The sequence below is a fragment of the Leptodactylus fuscus genome, chromosome 5 (assembly GCF_031893055.1).
Source record: "Leptodactylus fuscus isolate aLepFus1 chromosome 5, aLepFus1.hap2, whole genome shotgun sequence".
In the NCBI taxonomy this organism is placed as follows: domain Eukaryota; kingdom Metazoa; phylum Chordata; class Amphibia; order Anura; family Leptodactylidae; genus Leptodactylus; species Leptodactylus fuscus.
The window spans coordinates 219451816-219471822 of record NC_134269.1 but is presented as its reverse complement, the minus strand read 5'-3'; the positions used below and the strand labels follow the sequence as shown (position 1 = coordinate 219471822).

Sequence of the window (20007 nt, the reverse complement as noted above, 5' to 3'; positions counted from 1 at the left end):
AGGTTCCAGATTGGGGCTTCTCTTTCCCCAATGAATTGGACTGGACTTTCCGCAGTCAGATGTATTAACTGAGTAAGTGAATTTCTTGCTGCGTCTACAGGGAGATCCCAGGCTCGGTCTCTGTTCTCGCCTCCAGACTTGACAATTCACCAGAATGTCCGCAGTCAGATATATTCACCAAAGAGATAATTCTCTGCTGCGGCGAGAGATCCCAGGCTCGGTCTCTGTTCTCTCCACCACACATGACATCTGCTGCACTCCATGTTACCTGTCACTGCCGTGGATACTCTGTATGGCTGTGTAGTCATCATCATCAGGGATATGGAGGCCTCGGCCACAAGATCTAACATAAATGTCCCACAGATGAAGGTTTTCCCCATATTTGCCAACTCTCTTGAAGTATCCAGGAGACTCCTGATAAAAGGGGCGACATCCTGGTGTCCAGAAAGAGTTGGCCAGTCTTCCAGGCCGCCGCGTTCTCTAGTAAATTTATCTGTAGAACCTGCGCCCGTCTCCAGAACGAGGAACCTCATCCCTAATCTCATAGCTGCTACTGTCATATATGTTAGCACTGGACTGCAGGGGGGGGGGGGTCTCAGCACAATGCAGGTGACACCCCATTACACCCCAAACTCCTGCCCCATGTGTGAGAGATTGGGCACTGAGCTGTATCTGATGACACCACATCCCGTCACCAGACAAATAACATGTTTACATATATACCATGTACGGGGTATGGCGTATACATGTCATCTATACTATGTACCGGAGTATACATGTCCGTATTATACATACTGTATATGTGTAGTCTTCAGAGCCTGGTATATCATAAACATATATGTATTATATACATATATACAGTACATGTCATGTACAGGGGCTGGAGTATACATATATACATGTCATGTACAGGGGCTGGAGTATACATATATACATGTCATGTACAGGGGCTGGAGTATACATATATACGTCATGTACAGGGGCTGGAGTATACATATAGACATGTCATGTACAGGGGCTGGAGTATACATATAGACATGTCATGTACAGGGGCTGGAGTATACATATATACATGTCATGTACAGGGGCTGGAGTGTACATATATACATGTCATGTACAGGGGCTGGAGTATACAGATATACATGTCATGTACAGGGGCTGGAGTATACATATATACATGTCATGTACAGGGGCTGGAGTATACATATATACGTCATGTACAGGGGCTGGAGTATACATATATACATGTCATGTACAGGGGCTGGAGTGTACATATAGACATGTCATGTACAGGGGCTGGAGTGTACATATATACATGTCATGTACAGGGGCTGGAGTATACAGATATACATGTCATGTACTATGGGCTGGAGTATACAGATATACATGTCATGTACAGGGGCTGGAGTATACATATATACATGTCATGTACAGGGGCTGGAGTGTACATATATACATGTCATGTACAGGGGCTGGAATATACAGATATACATGTCATGTACAGGGGCTGGAGTATACATATATACATGTCATGTACAGGGGCTGGAGTATACATATATACGTCATGTACAGGGGCTGGAGTATACATATATACATGTCATGTACAGGGGCTGGAGTATACATATAGACATGTCATGTACAGGGGCTGGAGTGTACATATATACATGTCATGTACAGGGGCTGGAGTATACATATAGACATGTCATGTACAGGGGATGGAGTATACATATAGACATGTCATGTACAGGGGCTGGAGTGTACATATATACATGTCATGTACAGGGGCTGGAGTGTACATATATACATGTCATGTACAGGGGCTGGAGTATACATATATACATGTCATGTACTATGGGCTGGAGTATACAGATATACATGTCATGTACAGGGGCTGGAGTATACATATATACATGTCATGTACAGGGGCTGGAGTATACATATATACATGTCATGTACAGGGGTTGGAGTATACAGATATACATGTCATGTACAGGGGCTGGAGTATACATATATACACTCACCGGCCACTTTATTAGGTACACCTGTCCAACTGCTCGTTAACACTTAATTTCTAATCAGCCAATCACATGGCGGCAACTCAGTACATTTAGGCATGTAGACATGGTCAAGACAATCTCCTGCAGTTCAAACCGAGCATCAGTATGGGGAAGAAAGGTGATTTGAGTGCCTTTGAACGTGGCATGGTTGTTGGTGCCAGAAGGGCTGGTCTGAGTATTTCAGAAACTGCTGATCTACTGGGATTTTCACGCACAACCATCTCTAGGGTTTACAGAGAATGGTCCGAAAAAGAAAAAACATCCAGTGAGCGGCAGTTCTGTGGGGGGCGGAAATGCGTTGTTGATGCCAGAGGTCAGAGGAGAATGGCCAGACTGGTTCCAGCTGATAGAAAGGCAACAGTGACTCAAATAGCCACCCGTTACACCAAGGTAGCCAGAAGAGCATCTCTGAACGCCGCACAGTACGTTGAACTTTGAGGCTACAGATGGGCTACAGCAGCAGAAGACCACACCGGGGGCCACTCCTTTCAGCTAAGAACAGGAAACTGAGGCTACAATTTGCACAAGCTCATCGAAATTGGACAATTGAAGATTGGAAAAACGTTGCCTAGTCTGATGAGTCTCGATTTCTGCTGCGACATTCGGATGGTAGGGTCAGAATTTGGCGTCAACAACATGAAAGCATGGATCCATCCTGCCTTGTATCGGTAACGGTTCAGGCTGGTGGTGGTGGTGTCATGGTGTGGGGAATATTTTCTTGGCACTCTTTGGGCCCCTTGGTACCAATTGAGCATCGTTGCAACGCCAAAGCCTACCTGAGTATTGTTGCTGACCATGTCCATCCCTTTATGACCACAATGTACCCAACATCTGATGGCTACTTTCAGCAGGATAATGCGCCATGTCATAAAGCTGGAATCATCTCAGACTGGTTTCTTGAACATGACAATGAGTTCACTGTACTCCAATGGCCTCCACAGTCACCAGATCTCAATCCAATAGAGGAGCATCTTTGGGATGTGGTGGAACGGGAGATTCGCATCATGGATGTGCAGCCGACAAATCTGCGACTGCAACTGTGTGATGCCATCATGTCAATATGGACCAAAATCTCTGAGGAATGCTTCCAGCACCTTGTTGAATCTATGCCACGAAGAATTGAGGCAGTTCTGAAGGCAAAAGGGGGTCCAACCCGTTACTAGCATGGTGTACCTAATAAAGTGGCCGGTGAGTGTACATGTCATGTACAGGGGTTGGAGTATACATATATACATGTCATGTACAGGGGATGGAGTGTACATATATACATGTCATGTACAGGGGCTGGAGTATACAGATATACATATCATGTACAGGGGCTGGAGTATACATATATACATGTCATGTACTATGGGCTGGAGTATACATATATACATGTCATGTACAGGGGCTGGAGTATACATATATACATGTCATGTACAGGGGCTGGAGTATACATATATACATGTCTTGTACAGGGGCTGGAGTATACATATATACATGTCATGTACAGGGGCTGGAGTATACAGATATACATGTCATGTACAGGGGCTGGAGTATACATATATACATGTCATGTACAGGGGCTGGAGTATACAGATATACATGTCATGTACAGGGGCTGGAGTATACATATATACATGTCATGTACAGGGGCTGGAGTATACATATATACATGTCATGTACAGGGGCTGGAGTATACATATATACATGTCATGTACAGGGGCTGGAGTATACATATATACATGTCATGTACAGGGGCTGGAGTATACAGATATACATGTCATGTACAGGGGCTGGAGTATACAGATATACAGGTCATGTACAGGGGCTGGAGTATACATATATACATGTCATGTACAGGGGCTGGAGTATACATATATACATGTCATGTACAGGGGCTGGAGTATACAGATATACAGGTCATGTACAGGGGCTGGAGTATACATATATACATGTCATGTACAGGGGCTGGAGTATACATATATACATGTCATGTACAGGGGCTGGAGTATACATATATACATGTCATGTACAGGGGTGGAGTATACATATATACATGTCATGTACAGGGGCTGGAGTATACAGATATACATGTCATGTACTATGGGCTGGAGTATACAGATATACATGTCATGTACTATGGGCTGGAGTATACATATATACATGTCATGTACAGGGGCTGGAGTATACATATATACATGTCATGTACAGGGGCTGGAGTATACAGATATACATGTCATGTACAGGGGCTGGAGTATACATATATACATGTCATGTACAGGAGCTGGAGTATACAGATATACATGTCATGTACAGGGGCTGGAGTATACATATATACATGTCATGTACAGGGGCTGGAGTATACATATATACATGTCATGTACAGGGGCTGGAGTATACATATATACATGTCATGTACAGGGGCTGGAGTATACAGATATACATGTCATGTACAGGGGCTGGAGTATACATATATACATGTCATGTACAGGGGCTGGAGTATACAGATATACATGTCATGTACAGGGGCTGGAGTATACATATATACATGTCATGTACAGGGGCTGGAGTATACATATATACATGTCATGTACAGGGGCTGGAGTATACATATATACATGTCATGTACAGGGGCTGGAGTATACAGATATACAGGTCATGTACAGGGGCTGGAGTATACATATATACATGTCATGTACAGGGGCTGGAGTATACATATATACATGTCATGTACAGGGGCTGGAGTATACAGATATACAGGTCATGTACAGGGGCTGGAGTATACATATATACATGTCATGTACAGGGGCTGGAGTATACATATATACATGTCATGTACAGGGGCTGGAGTATACATATATACATGTCATGTACAGGGGTGGAGTATACATATATACATGTCATGTACAGGGGCTGGAGTATACAGATATACATGTCATGTACTATGGGCTGGAGTATACAGATATACATGTCATGTACTATGGGCTGGAGTATACATATATACATGTCATGTACAGGGGCTGGAGTATACATATATACATGTCATGTACAGGGGCTGGAGTATACAGATATACATGTCATGTACAGGGGCTGGAGTATACATATATACATGTCATGTACAGGAGCTGGAGTATACAGATATACATGTCATGTACAGGGGCTGGAGTATACATATATACATGTCATGTACAGGGGCTGGAGTATACATATATACATGTCATGTACAGGGGCTGGAGTATACATATATACATGTCATGTACAGGGGCTGGAGTATACATATATACATGTCATGTACAGGGGCTGGAGTATACAGATATACATGTCATGTACAGGGGCTGGAGTATACATATATACATGTCATGTACAGGGGCTGGAGTATACAGATATACATGTCATGTACAGGGGCTGGAGTATACAGATATACATGTCATGTACAGGGGCTGGAGTATACATATATACATGTCATGTACAGGGGCTGGAGTATACATATATACATGTCATGTACAGAGGCTGGAGTATACATATATACATGTCATGTACAGGGGCTGGAGTATACATATATACATGTCATGTACAGGGGCTGGAGTATACATATATACATGTCATGTACAGAGGCTGGAGTATACAGATATACATGTCATGTACAGGGGCTGGAGTATACATATATACATGTCATGTACTATGGGCTGGAGTATACATATATACATGTCTTGTACAGGGGCTGGAGTATACATATATACATGTCATGTACATGGGCTGGAGTATACATATATACATGTCATGTACAGGGGCTGGAGTATACATATATACATGTCATGTACAGGGGCTGGAGTATACATATATACAGGTCATGTACAGGGGCTGGAGTATACATATATACATGTCATGTACTATGGGCTGGAGTATACATATATACATGTCTTGTACAGGGGCTGGAGTATACAGATATACATGTCATGTACAGGGATTGGAGTATACAGATATACATGTCATGTACAGGGGCTGGAGTATACAGATATACAGGTCATGTACTATGGGCTGGAGTATACAGATATACATGTCATGTACAGGGGCTGGAGTATACATATATACATGTCATGTACAGGGGCTGGAGTATCCATATATACATGTCATGTACAGGGGCTGGAGTATACATATATACATGTCATGTACAGGGGCTGGAGTATACAGATATACATGTCATGTACAGGGGCTGGAGTATACATATATACATGTCATGTACAGGGGCTGGAGTATACAGATATACATGTCATGTACAGGGGCTGGAGTATACATATATACATGTCATGTACAGGGGCTGGAGTATACATATATACATGTCATGTACAGGGGCTGGAGTATACATATATACATGTCATGTACAGGGGCTGGAGTATACAGATATACATGTCATGTACATGGGCTGGAGTATACATATATACATGTCATGTACAGGGGCTGGAGTATACATATATACATGTCATGTACAGGGGCTGGAGTATACATATATACATGTCATGTACAGGGGCTGGAGTATACAGATATACATGTCATGTACAGGGGCTGGAGTATACATATATACAGGTCATGTACAGGGGCTGGAGTATACATATATACATGTCATGTACAGGGGCTGGAGTATACAGATATACATGTCATGTACTATGGGCTGGAGTATACATATATACATGTCATGTACAGGGGCTGGAGTATACATATATACATGTCATGTACAGGGGCTGGAGTATACATATATACATGTCATGTACAGGGGTGGAGTATACATATATACATGTCATGTACAGGGGCTGGAGTATACATATATACATGTCATGTACAGGGGCTGGAGTATACATATATACATGTCATGTACAGGGGCTGGAGTATACATATAGACATGTCATGTACAGGGGCTGGAGTATACATATAGACATGTCATGTACAGGGGCTGGAGTATATATACTGTATATAGAGGTTTTGTCATCTTTCAGACTCTGTAATACACATAAAGTTTCTGATGTTCAAGCTGTAGAACTTTTCAGTCTCCCCCTGTGTTTACTTGGCCCCGCCCCTCATTCCTCAGTGTTGGCCCCGCCCCTAGGACGCTCTATCGCTCTTCCAACCAATCCTGTGAGACTGCTGACCAATGGGAGGGCAGGATACTGCCGGGTGTGGTTGTTAGGAGCAGGCTGGTTGCTAAGGGACTGGACTCGGGATTGTAACGGGGCAGAAGCTGCGAAATGGACTCCAGCGGGGACTGGGGAACCGGAGCCAGGTACAGGGGGGAGGGGCCGGATACAGAGAGCACCGAGACCCCCCATCATCATCGACAACAGCCCCCCCCCCCCATCATCATCACTGCCCCCTAATCTAATACACAGACCCCCCATCATCATCATCATCACTGCCCCCTAATCTAATACACAGCCCCCCATCATCATCATCATCACTGCCCCCTAATCTAATACACAGCCCCCCATCATCATCACTGCCCCCTAATCTAATACACAGCCCCCCATCATCATCATCATCACTGCCCCCTAATCTAATACACAGCCCCCCATCATCATCATCACTGCCCCCTAATCTAATACACAGCCCCCCATCATCATCATCACTGCCCCCTAATCTAATACACAGCCCCCCATCATCATCATCACTGCCCCCTAATCTAATACACAGACCCCCCCATCATCATCATCATCACTGCCCCCTAATCTAATACACAGCCCCCCATCATCATCATCATCACTGCCCCCTAATCTAATACACAGACCCCCCCATCATCATCATCATCACTGCCCCCTAATCTAATACACAGACCCCCCCATCATCATCATCACTGCCCCCTAATCTAATACACAGCCCCCCATCATCATCATCACTGCCCCCTAATCTAATACACAGACCCCCCCATCATCATCATCACTGCCCCCTAATCTAATACACAGCCCCCCATCATCATCATCACTGCCCCCTAATCTAATACACAGACCCCCCCATCATCATCATCACTGCCCCCTAATCTAATACACAGCCCCCCATCATCATCATCACTGCCCCCTAATCTAATACACAGACCCCCCCATCATCATCATCATCACTGCCCCCTAATCTAATACACAGACCCCCCCATCATCATCATCACTGCCCCCTAATCTAATACACAGACCCCCATCATCATCATCACTACCCCCTAATCTAATACACAGACCCCCATCATCATCATCACTGCCCCCTAATCTAATACACAGACCCCCATCATCATCATCACTGCCCCCTAATCTAATACACAGCCCCCCATCATCATCATCATCACTGCCCCCTAATCTAATACACAGCCCCCCATCATCATCATCACTGCCCCTAATCTAATACACAGACCCCCATCATCATCATCACTGCCCCCTAATCTAATACACAGACCCCCCCCCCATCATCATCATCACTACCCCCTAATCTAATACACAGCCCCCCCATCATCATCATCACTGCCCCCTAATCTAATACACAGACCCCCATCATCATCATCACTGCCCCCTAATCTAATACACAGACCCCCCATCATCATCATCACTGCCCCCTAATCTAATACACAGACCCCCCATCATCATCATCACTGCCCCCTAATCTAATACACAGACCCCCCATCATCATCATCACTGCCCCCTAATCTAATACACAGACCCCCCATCATCATCATCACTGCCCCCTAATCTAATACACAGACCCCCCATCATCATCATCACTGCCCCCTAATCTAATACACAGACCCCCCATCATCATCATCACTGCCCCCCTAATCTAATACACAGCCCCCCATCATCATCATCACTGCCCCCTAATCTAATACACAGACCCCCCATCATCATCATCATCACTGCCCCCTAATCTAATACACAGACCCCCCCATCATCATCATCATCACTGCCCCCTAATCTAATACACAGCCCCCCATCATCATCATCATCACTGCCCCCTAATCTAATACACAGCCCCCCATCATCATCACTGCCCCCTAATCTAATACACAGCCCCCCATCATCATCATCACTGCCCCCTAATCTAATACACAGACCCCCCCCATCATCATCACTGCCCCCTAATCTAATACACAGCCTCCCATCATCATCATCACTGCCCCCTAATCTAATACACAGCCCCCCATCATCATCATCATCATCATCACTGCCCCCTAATCTAATACACAGACCCCCATCATCATCATCACTACCCCCTAATCTAATACACAGACCCCCCCCCCATCATCATCATCACTACCCCCTAATCTAATACACAGCCCCCCCATCATCATCATCATCACTGCCCCCTAATCTAATACACAGACCCCCATCATCATCATCACTGCCCCCTAATCTAATACACAGCCCCCCATCATCATCATCACTGCCCCCTAATCTAATACACAGACCCCCATCATCATCATCATCACTGCCCCCTAATCTAATACACAGCCCCCCATCATCATCATCACTGCCCCCTAATCTAATACACAGCCCCCCATCATCATCATCACTGCCCCCTAATCTAATACACAGACCCCCATCATCATCATCATCACTGCCCCCTAATCTAATACACAGCCCCCCCATCACCATCATCATCACTGCCCCCTAATCTAATACACAGACCCCCATCATCATCATCACTGCCCCCTAATCTAATACACAGCCCCCCCATCATCATCATCACTGCCCCCTAATCTAATACACAGCCCCCCATCATCATCATCACTACCCCCTAATCTAATACACAGACCCCCCATCATCATCATCATCACTGCCCCCTAATCTAATACACAGACCCCCATCATCATCATCACTGCCCCCTAATCTAATACACAGCCCCCCATCATCATCATCACTACCCCCTAATCTAATACACAGACCCCCATCATCATCATCACTGCCCCCTAATCTAATACACAGCCCCCCATCATCATCATCACTACCCCCTAATCTAATACACAGCCCCCCATCATCATCATCACTACCCCCTAATCTAATACACAGACCCCCATCATCATCATCATCACTGCCCCCTAATCTAATACACAGACCCCCATCATCATCATCACTGCCCCCTAATCTAATACACAGCCCCCCATCATCATCATCACTGCCCCCTAATCTAATACACAGCCCCCCATCATCATCATCACTGCCCCCTAATCTAATACACAGACCCCCCCCATCATCATCATCACTGCCCCCTAATCTAATACACAGCCCCCCATCATCATCATCACTGCCCCCTAATCTAATACACAGCCCCCCATCATCATCATCACTGCCCCCTAATCTAATACACAGCCCCCATCATCATCATCACTGCCCCCTAATCTAATACACAGACCCCCATCATCATCATCACTACCCCCTAATCTAATACACAGCCCCCCCATCATCATCATCACTGCCCCCTAATCTAATACACAGCCCCCCATCATCATCATCATCATCACTGCCCCCTAATCTAATACACAGCCCCCCATCATCATCATCACTACCCTCTAATCTAATACACAGACCCCCCATCATCATCATCATCACTGCCCCCTAATCTAATACACAGCCCCCCATCATCATCATCATCACTGCCCCCTAATCTAATACACAGCCCCCCCATCATCATCATCACTGCCCCCTAATCTAATACACAGACCCCCCATCATCATCATCATCACTGCCCCCTAATCTAATACACAGACCCCCATCATCATCATCACTGCCCCCTAATCTAATACACAGACCCCCCCCATCATCATCACTGCCCCCTAATCTAATACACAGACCCCCCATCATCATCATCACTGCCCCCTAATCTAATACACAGCCCCCCATCATCATCATCATCACTGCCCCCTAATCTAATACACAGACCCCCCATCATCATCATCACTGCCCCCTAATCTAATACACAGACCCCCATCATCATCATCATCACTGCCCCCTAATCTAATACACAGACCCCCATCATCATCATCACTGCCCCCTAATCTAATACACAGCCCCCCATCATCATCACTGCCCCCTAATCTAATACACAGACCCCTCATCATCATCATCACTGCCCCCTAATCTAATACACAGCCCCCTCCCATCATCATCATCACTGCCCCCTAATCTAATACACAGACCCCTCATCATCATCATCACTGCCCCCTAATCTAATACACAGCCCCCCATCATCATCATCATCACTGCCCCCTAATCTAATACACAGACCCCTCATCATCATCACTGCCCCCTAATCTAATACACAGACCCCCCCCATCATCATCACTGCCCCCTAATCTAATACACAGACCCCCATCATCATCATCACTGCCCCCTAATCTAATACACAGCCCCCCCATCATCATCATCACTGCCCCTTAATCTAATACACAACCCCCATCATCATCATCATCACTGCCCCCTAATCTAATACACAGCCCCCATCATCATCATCACTGCCCCCTAATCTAATACACAGACCCCCCCCCCATCATCATCATCATCACTGCCCCCTAATCTAATACACAGACCCCCCCCCATCATCATCATCATCACTGCCCCCTAATCTAATACACAGCCCCCCATCATCATCATCACTACCCCCTAATCTAATACACAGACCCCCATCATCATCATCACTGCCCCCTAATCTAATACACAGACCCCCCATCATCATCATCATCACTGCCCCCTAATCTAATACACAGACCCCCCATCATCATCATCATCACTACCCCCTAATCTAATACACAGCCCCCCATCATCATCATCACTACCCCCTAATCTAATACACAGACCCCCATCATCATCATCATCATCACTGCCCCCTAATCTAATACACAGCCCCCCATCATCATCATCACTACCCCCTAATCTAATACACAGACCCCCATCATCATCATCATCACTGCCCCCTAATCTAATACACAGCCCCCCATCATCATCATCATCACTGCCCCCTAATCTAATACACAGCCCCCCATCATCATCATCACTGCCCCTAATCTAATACACAGCCCCCCATCATCATCATCACTACCCCCTAATCTAATACACAGACCCCCATCATCATCATCATCATCACTGCCCCCTAATCTAATACACAGCCCCCCATCATCATCATCACTACCCCCTAATCTAATACACAGACCCCCATCATCATCATCATCACTGCCCCCTAATCTAATACACAGACCCCCCATCATCATCATCATCACTGCCCCCTAATCTAATACACAGACCCCCCATCATCATCATCACTACCCCCTAATCTAATACACAGACCCCCATCATCATCATCACTACCCCCTAATCTAATACACAGACCCCCATCATCATCATCATCACTGCCCCCTAATCTAATACACAGCCCCCCATCATCATCATCACTACCCCCTAATCTAATACACAGACCCCCATCATCATCATCATCATCACTGCCCCCTAATCTAATACACAGCCCCCCATCATCATCATCACTACCCCCTAATCTAATACACAGACCCCCATCATCATCATCATCACTGCCCCCTAATCTAATACACAGCCCCCCATCATCATCATCATCACTGCCCCCTAATCTAATACACAGCCCCCCATCATCATCATCACTGCCCCTAATCTAATACACAGCCCCCCATCATCATCATCACTACCCCCTAATCTAATACACAGACCCCCATCATCATCATCATCACTACCCCCTAATCTAATACACAGCCCCCCCATCATCATCATCATCATCACTGCCCCCTAATCTAATACACAGACCCCCATCATCATCATCATCATCACTGCCCCTAATCTAATACACAGCCCCCCCCCATCATCATCATCATCATCACTGCCCCCTAATCTAATACACAGCCCCCCATCATCATCATCATCATTACTGCCCCCTAATCTAATACACAGACCCCCATCATCATCATCATCACTGCCCCCTAATCTAATACACAGCCCCCCATCATCATCATCACTGCCCCCTAATCTAATACACAGACCCCCATCATCATCATCATCACTGCCCCCTAATCTAATACACAGACCCCCATCATCATCATCATCATCACTGCCCCTAATCTAATACACAGCCCCCCATCATCATCATCACTGCCCCCTAATCTAATACACAGCCCCCCATCATCATCATCACTGCCCCCTAATCTAATACACAGCCCCCCATCATCATCATCACTGCCCCCTAATCTAATACACAGACCCCCCCATCATCATCACTGCCCCCTAATCTAATACACAGACCCCCCATCATCATCATCACTGCCCCCTAATCTAATACACAGCCCCCCATCATCATCATCATCACTGCCCTCTAATCTAATACACAGCCCCCCCATCATCATCATCATCATCACTGCCCCCTAATCTAATACACAGCCCCCCATCATCATCATCATCACTGCCCCCTAATCTAATACACAGACCCCCATCATCATCATCACTGCCCCCTAATCTAATACACAGACCCCCATCATCATCATCACTGCCCCCTAATCTAATACACAGACCCCCATCATCATCATCACTGCCCCCTAATCTAATACACAGCCCCCCATCATCATCATCATCATCACTGCCCCCTAATCTAATACACAGACCCCCATCATCATCATCACTGCCCCCTAATCTAATACACAGACCCCCATCATCATCATCACTGCCCCCTAATCTAATACACAGCCCCCCATCATCATCATCATCACTGCCCCCTAATCTAATACACAGCCCCCCATCATCATCATCACTGCCCCCTAATCTAATACACAGACCCCCATCATCATCATCATCATCATCACTGCCCCCTAATCTAATACACAGACCCCCCATCATCATCATCATCACTGCCCCCTAATCTAATACACAGCCCCCATCATCATCATCACTGCCCCCTAATCTAATATACAGCCCCCCATCATCATCATCATCACTGCCCCCTAATCTAATACACAGCCCCCCATCATCATCATCACTGCCCCCTAATCTAATACACAGCCCCCCCATCATCATCATCATCACTGCCCCCTAATCTAATACACAGACCCCCCATCATCATCATCATCACTGCCCCCTAATCTAATACACAGACCCCATCATCATCATCATCACTGCCCCCTAATCTAATACACAGACCCCCCATCATCATCATCACTGCCCCCTAATCTAATACACAGACCCCCATCATCATCATCATCACTGCCCCCTAATCTAATACACAGCCCCCCATCATCATCATCACTGCCCCCTAATCTAATACTCAGACATCTCTGTTTCCTTCCCAGTATCCTGGATGATGAGAATTCTCGGCTCCGCCAGCTTAAGCTCCACAACCAGGTATGTCCGGGCAGGGGGTTCCTGGGGGTGCAGCGTGCCCGCTGCGATCCCTCCTGGCCGCCCCCCTCTATAATGTAGATTGTGTGTCTTGTATGTAGCGGGCCCTCCTGGAGCAGAAGCAGAGGAGGAAGAGACAGGAGCCCCTCATGGTACAGCCGAACCAGGAGCCCAGAGCGCGGCGTGGACGGGCCAAGAAGAGCGAGGAGCAGGCACCCCTGATGCAGTGCGAGACCCCCAGGTCTACACCCTCAGATGTCGTCTTACATGGTGAGTGGGGAGTCTATATTGGGACCCCAGAAACTTTCACTGTTTGAACATTCCAAGTGACATCCAGTAGGTGGCAGCACAGTACCATAGAGCGGTTACTTCGTGGCTAGTCCCGTGGCTAGTCTGTGACCGGGATTTATTGGGGTTGCCTTTGTCATAAGTGGGTAGAGCGACCACAGGGAACTTACTGGTTACAAGAATGGGGTCCCCTGCCCCCTGTGTGAATGGAGTGACCCGTCAGGCATGCTCACCCCCACTCTGTTCAGTCTCTACAGAAGTGAATGGAACGGAGGTCACATGACAAAAGGAAGGGGTTAAAGTAAGATTTCTGCCTCCTGTACCTGAGTGACACTCTTGGCGGCTGCTTGTTCAGTGTCTTCTGCTCTGGCCATTCAATGTCACCTTGTAATCTGCAGGAATAGACGGCCCAGCCGCGTTCCTCAGCTCAGAGAGTCAGGACACGGAATATAAGATTCACATTCTGTCAGTGGGAGAAACCTGTCCTGATGACATCACGTCCGACGAGTCCAGGCCGAACTCCAGCCAGGTGAATGGCAGGACTGGATCAGCTCAGGGCAGGCACTCAAAGGAACAGAAAGCAAAGCCCCAGTCACCACCTCGCAACACCAAGAGCGCCCTAAAAGAGGGGAAGACTCCCAGCGAGACTATACAGAGACCTGGCCCTGAAGAGGAGGAGGAGGAGACCCCCACAAAGCCAGAGCTGTCCAGACGGGACCTTCAGGAAATGCTGCAGGAGAGGGGTGAGTGTTACTTATCATTACCTATCCTGTATTATACCCCAGAGCTGCGCTCACTATTCTGCTGGTGCAGTCACTGTGTACATACATTACATTACTTATCCTGTATTATACTCCAGAGCTGCGCTCACTATTCTGCTGGTACAGTCACTGTGTACATACATTACATTACTTATCCTGTATTATACCCCAGAGCTGCGCTCACTATTCTGCTGGTACAGTCACTGTGTACATACATTACATTACTTATCCTATATTATACTCCAGAGCTGCGCTCACTATTCTGCTGGTGCAGTCACTGTGTACATACATTACATTACTTATCCTGTATTATACTCCAGAGCTGCGCTCACTATTCTGCTGGTACAGTCACTGTGTACATACATTACATTACTTATCCTGTATTATACTCCAGAGCTGCGCTCACTATTCTGCTGGTACAGTCACTGTGTACATACATTACATTACTTATCCTGTATTATACCCCAGAGCTGCGCTCACTATTCTGCTGGTACAGTCACTGTGTACATACATTACATTACTTCTCCTGTATTATACTCCAGAGCTGCGCTCACTATTCTGCTGGTGCAGTCACTGTGTACATACATTACATTACTTATCCTGTATTATACCCCAGAGCTGCGCTCACTATTCTGCTGGTACAGTCACTGTGTACATACATTACATTACTTATCCTATATTATACTCCAGAGCTGCGCTTACTATTCTGCTGGTGCAGTCACTGTGTACATACATTACATTACTTATCCTGTATTATACTCCAGAGCTGCGCTCACTATTCTGCTGGTGCAGTCACTGTGTACATACATTACATTACTTATCCTGTATTATACCCCAGAGCTGGGCTCACTATTCTGCTGGTACAGTCACTGTGTACATACATTACATTACTTATCCTGTATTATACTCCGGAGCTGCGCTCACTATTCTGCTGGTACAGTCACTGTGTACATACATTACATTACTTATCCTGTATTATACTCCAGAGCTGCGCTCACTATTCTGCTGCTACAGTCACTGTGTACATACATTACATTACTTATCCTGTATTATACCCCAGAGCTGCGCTCACTATTCTGCTGCTACAGTCACTGTGTACATACATTACATTACTGATCCTGTATTATACTCCAGAGCTGCGCTCACTATTCTGCTGGTGCAGTCACTGTGTACATACATTACATTACTTATCCTGTATTATACTCCAGAGCTGCGCTCACTATTCTGCTGGTGCAGTCACTGTGTACATACATTACATTACTTATCCTGTATTATACCCCAGAGCTGCGCTCACTATTCTGCTGGTGCAGTCACTGTGTACATACATTACATTACTTATCCTGTATTATACTCCAGAGCTGCGCTCACTATTCTGCTGGTACAGTCACTGTGTACATACATTACATTACTTATCCTGTATTATACTCCAGAGCTGCGCTCACTATTCTGCTGGTGCAGTCACTGTGTACATACATTACATTACTTATCCTGTATTATACTCCAGAGCTGCGCTCACTATTCTGCTGGTGCAGTCACTGTGTACATACATTACATTACTTATCCTGTATTATACTCCAGAGCTGCGCTCACTATTCTGCTGGTACAGTCACTGTGTACATACATTACATTACTTATCCTGTATTATACCCCAGAGCTGCGCTCACTATTCTGCTGGTACAGTCACTGTGTACATACATTACATTACTTATCCTGTATTAAACTCCAGAGCTGCGCTCACTGTTTTACTGTAATGATTCTTGCGGTGTAGTTCTTTCCTTCTCCCACTAGGGGGCACTGCTATGACTTATTTTTATATACCAGTCACTTCTTGCAGGTATTTCGGACAGTCTGAGGTTTGATGAGGAGTCTTCTGACGAGGGGGACTCACATTCGGGCAGTACTCGGCCTGGATCTTCCTCCAGTAAGAAGTCCCTGACGGTGAGTATTTGGTGTGGGGATTACTATTGGTCAGTTGATGCCCCTCCTCCGTTAACCCTTCCTGCGTGTGTTCCAGGACTCGGCCTCTGCAGACGCCGCTCCAGCAGCCCCTTTGGGAGACGCAGTGGATGTCGGAGATCTGAAGGAGTTTGCGTTACGTCCAGCACCTCGGGGCTCCACTATAAGATGCCGAATCAGCCGCGACAAGAAGGGGATGGACCGGGGTCTGTATCCCACCTACTACATGCACCTGGAGAAGGACGACAGCCGCAAGGTCAGGGGGGGTCTCGGTAGTATAACGTCAGGGTATCGGAGACTGGGCCCCCTAGTGGTCACTTGTTCACCTCCCCTGCATTATACACTTCTCATTGAAGCCAGTCTTGCTGCGCGGAGTGTCACTTTAAGACGCCTAGGGTTTATCTCGCCCTCTGCCTCTGTCTCGCAGGTTTTTCTTCTTGCCGGTAGGAAGAGGAAGAAAAGTAAAACCTCCAATTACTTGATCTCCATCGACCCCACCGACATGTCGCGGGAGGGGGGCAGCTTTATCGGCAAACTCCGGTATGTACAACGCCAGGCCCGTGATATATATATATATACAAGCAGCAGGACCAGTCACATGACCATAGAGCACATGACTGCACACAGCTTGTTTGTAGTCTGTTACTTTGTTGCCAATTGTATCATCTGTATATTTAACCCTCTGTTGTCCTCATGCTGTTTAGGTCCAACCTGATGGGAACCAAGTTCACGGTGTATGACGGTGGAGAGAACCCGGTGAAGGCTCGGGGGTTCGTGGACAGCAGCGGCGTGCGGCAGGAGCTGGCGGCGGTTTGTTACGTAGGTATAGTCATGGCGTCCTGGTCATTGTCGCCGCGTCTCCGGTGTTTACCTCCAATGTTGTCTCTTCTCACAGGAGACCAATGTGCTGGGGTTCAAGGGGCCGAGGAAGATGTCCGTGCTAATCCCGGGGATGAATATCAACCACGAGCGCATCCCATTCCAGCCGCAAAATGTGAGCGCCTTAACCCTTCCTCTGCCAGGGACCATTTTCTCACTTCTTGCAGTGGGGGGGGGGGACAATATGGCGGCCAGAGCCTTTGTTGTACTGTTCTAAGGACAGGTTAGATTTGTCTTTCTGGGGTGGGAGCTGTATGGGATTTGAGACTGCGCCCCCATAGGCTGTGTGAGGTATTACAGCTCTGCCCTATACACTAGAATCGGGTGCAGTATACAGATACAAGCACTTGGAGCAGGGAGGCGCTGCTGATTTTGGTTGTAAGCATTGCTGTGTCTTGCAGGAGTCGGAGAGTCTTCTGTCTCGGTGGCAGAGCAAACGTCAGGAGAACATCATCGAGCTGCACAATAAAGCCCCGGTGTGGAACGACGACACACAGTCCTACGTGCTGAACTTCCATGGCCGGGTCACGCACGCCTCCGTCAAGAACTTCCAGATCGTGCACGACAATGACCGTGAGTCCGTCACCGCTGAGCCCGTCCCTTGTGTCTCCCCCACCCCCGCTCCAGTCTGATTGTGACTCCTCTTTCTGTCCCCAGCTGAGTACATCGTCATGCAGTTCGGCCGGGTGGCGGAGGACCTCTTCACCCTGGACTTCAGTTACCCGCTCTGCGCCCTGCAGGCCTTCTCCGTGGCCCTCTCTAGTTTTGACAGCAAGCTGGCATGTGAATGAAGGCGGAGAGCTCAGCGCGTGTATACTTATATACACCCCCCACATTACACCTGCAACGCTCTGCGTCTGAGACAGGAGGCGCCACTGTGCCTTTAATTATCCCAAATATGCAGCAGTTCTGGAGGATGACCCCCCCCCCATCTGCTTCCTGTACTGTGGATGTATTCAATGCTTTGCACATCTAAGGACTATGAGACTCCTCGTACTGTACAGCGCTGTGTATGTGCGCGCTCCATGTGTACAGCGCTGTGTATCTGTGCTCCATGTGTACAGGGCTGTGTATGTGTGCTCCATGTGTACAGGGCTGTGTATGTGTGCTCCATGTGTACAGCGCTGTGTATGTGTGCGCTCCATGTGTACAGGGCTGTGTATGTGTGCTCCATGTGTACAGCGCTGTGTATGTGCGCGCTCCATGTGTACAGCGCTGTGTATGTGTGCGCTCTATGTGTACAGCGCTGTGTATGTGAGTGCTCCATGTGTACAGCGCTGTGTATGTGTGCGCTCTATGTGTACAGCGCTGTGTATGTGAGTGCTCCATGTGTACAGCGCTGTGTATGTGAGTGCTCCATGTGTACAGGGCTGTGTATGTGCGCTCCATGTGTACAGCGCTGTGTGTGTGCGCGCTCCATATGTACAGGGCTGTGTATGTGTGCGCTCCATCTGTACAGCGCTGTGTATGTGAGTGCTCCATGTGTACAGCGCTGTGTATGTGTGCGCTCTATGTGTACAGCGCTGTGTATGTGAGTGCTCCATGTGTACAGCGCTGTGTATGTGAGTGCTCCATGTGTACAGGGCTGTGTATGTGCGCTCCATGTGTACAGCGCTGTGTGTGTGCGCGCTCCATGTGTACAGCGCTGTGTATGTGCTCCATGTGTACAGCGCTGTGTATGTGTGCGCTCCATGTGTACAGCGCTGTGTATGTGTG

The 20007-nt window shown here is 47.1% G+C and overlaps 1 protein-coding gene across 1 annotated transcript; it reads left to right on the top strand.

Annotated features, from left to right (window-relative positions):
• Nucleotides 1-7219: 7219 nt before the first annotated feature.
• TULP3 (TUB like protein 3) lies at nt 7220-19341 on the top strand. Its single transcript, XM_075275434.1, has 11 exons — nt 7220-7314; nt 14359-14410; nt 14509-14677; nt 15094-15438; nt 17291-17394; nt 17471-17668; nt 17840-17952; nt 18117-18231; nt 18308-18406; nt 18693-18864; nt 18949-19341. The coding sequence occupies exons 1-11, from the start codon at nt 7280-7282 to the stop codon at nt 19080-19082; spliced, it is 1536 nt and encodes a 511-aa protein (XP_075131535.1). The 5' UTR covers nt 7220-7279; the 3' UTR covers nt 19083-19341.
• The last annotated feature ends 666 nt before the right edge of the window (nt 19342-20007 follow it).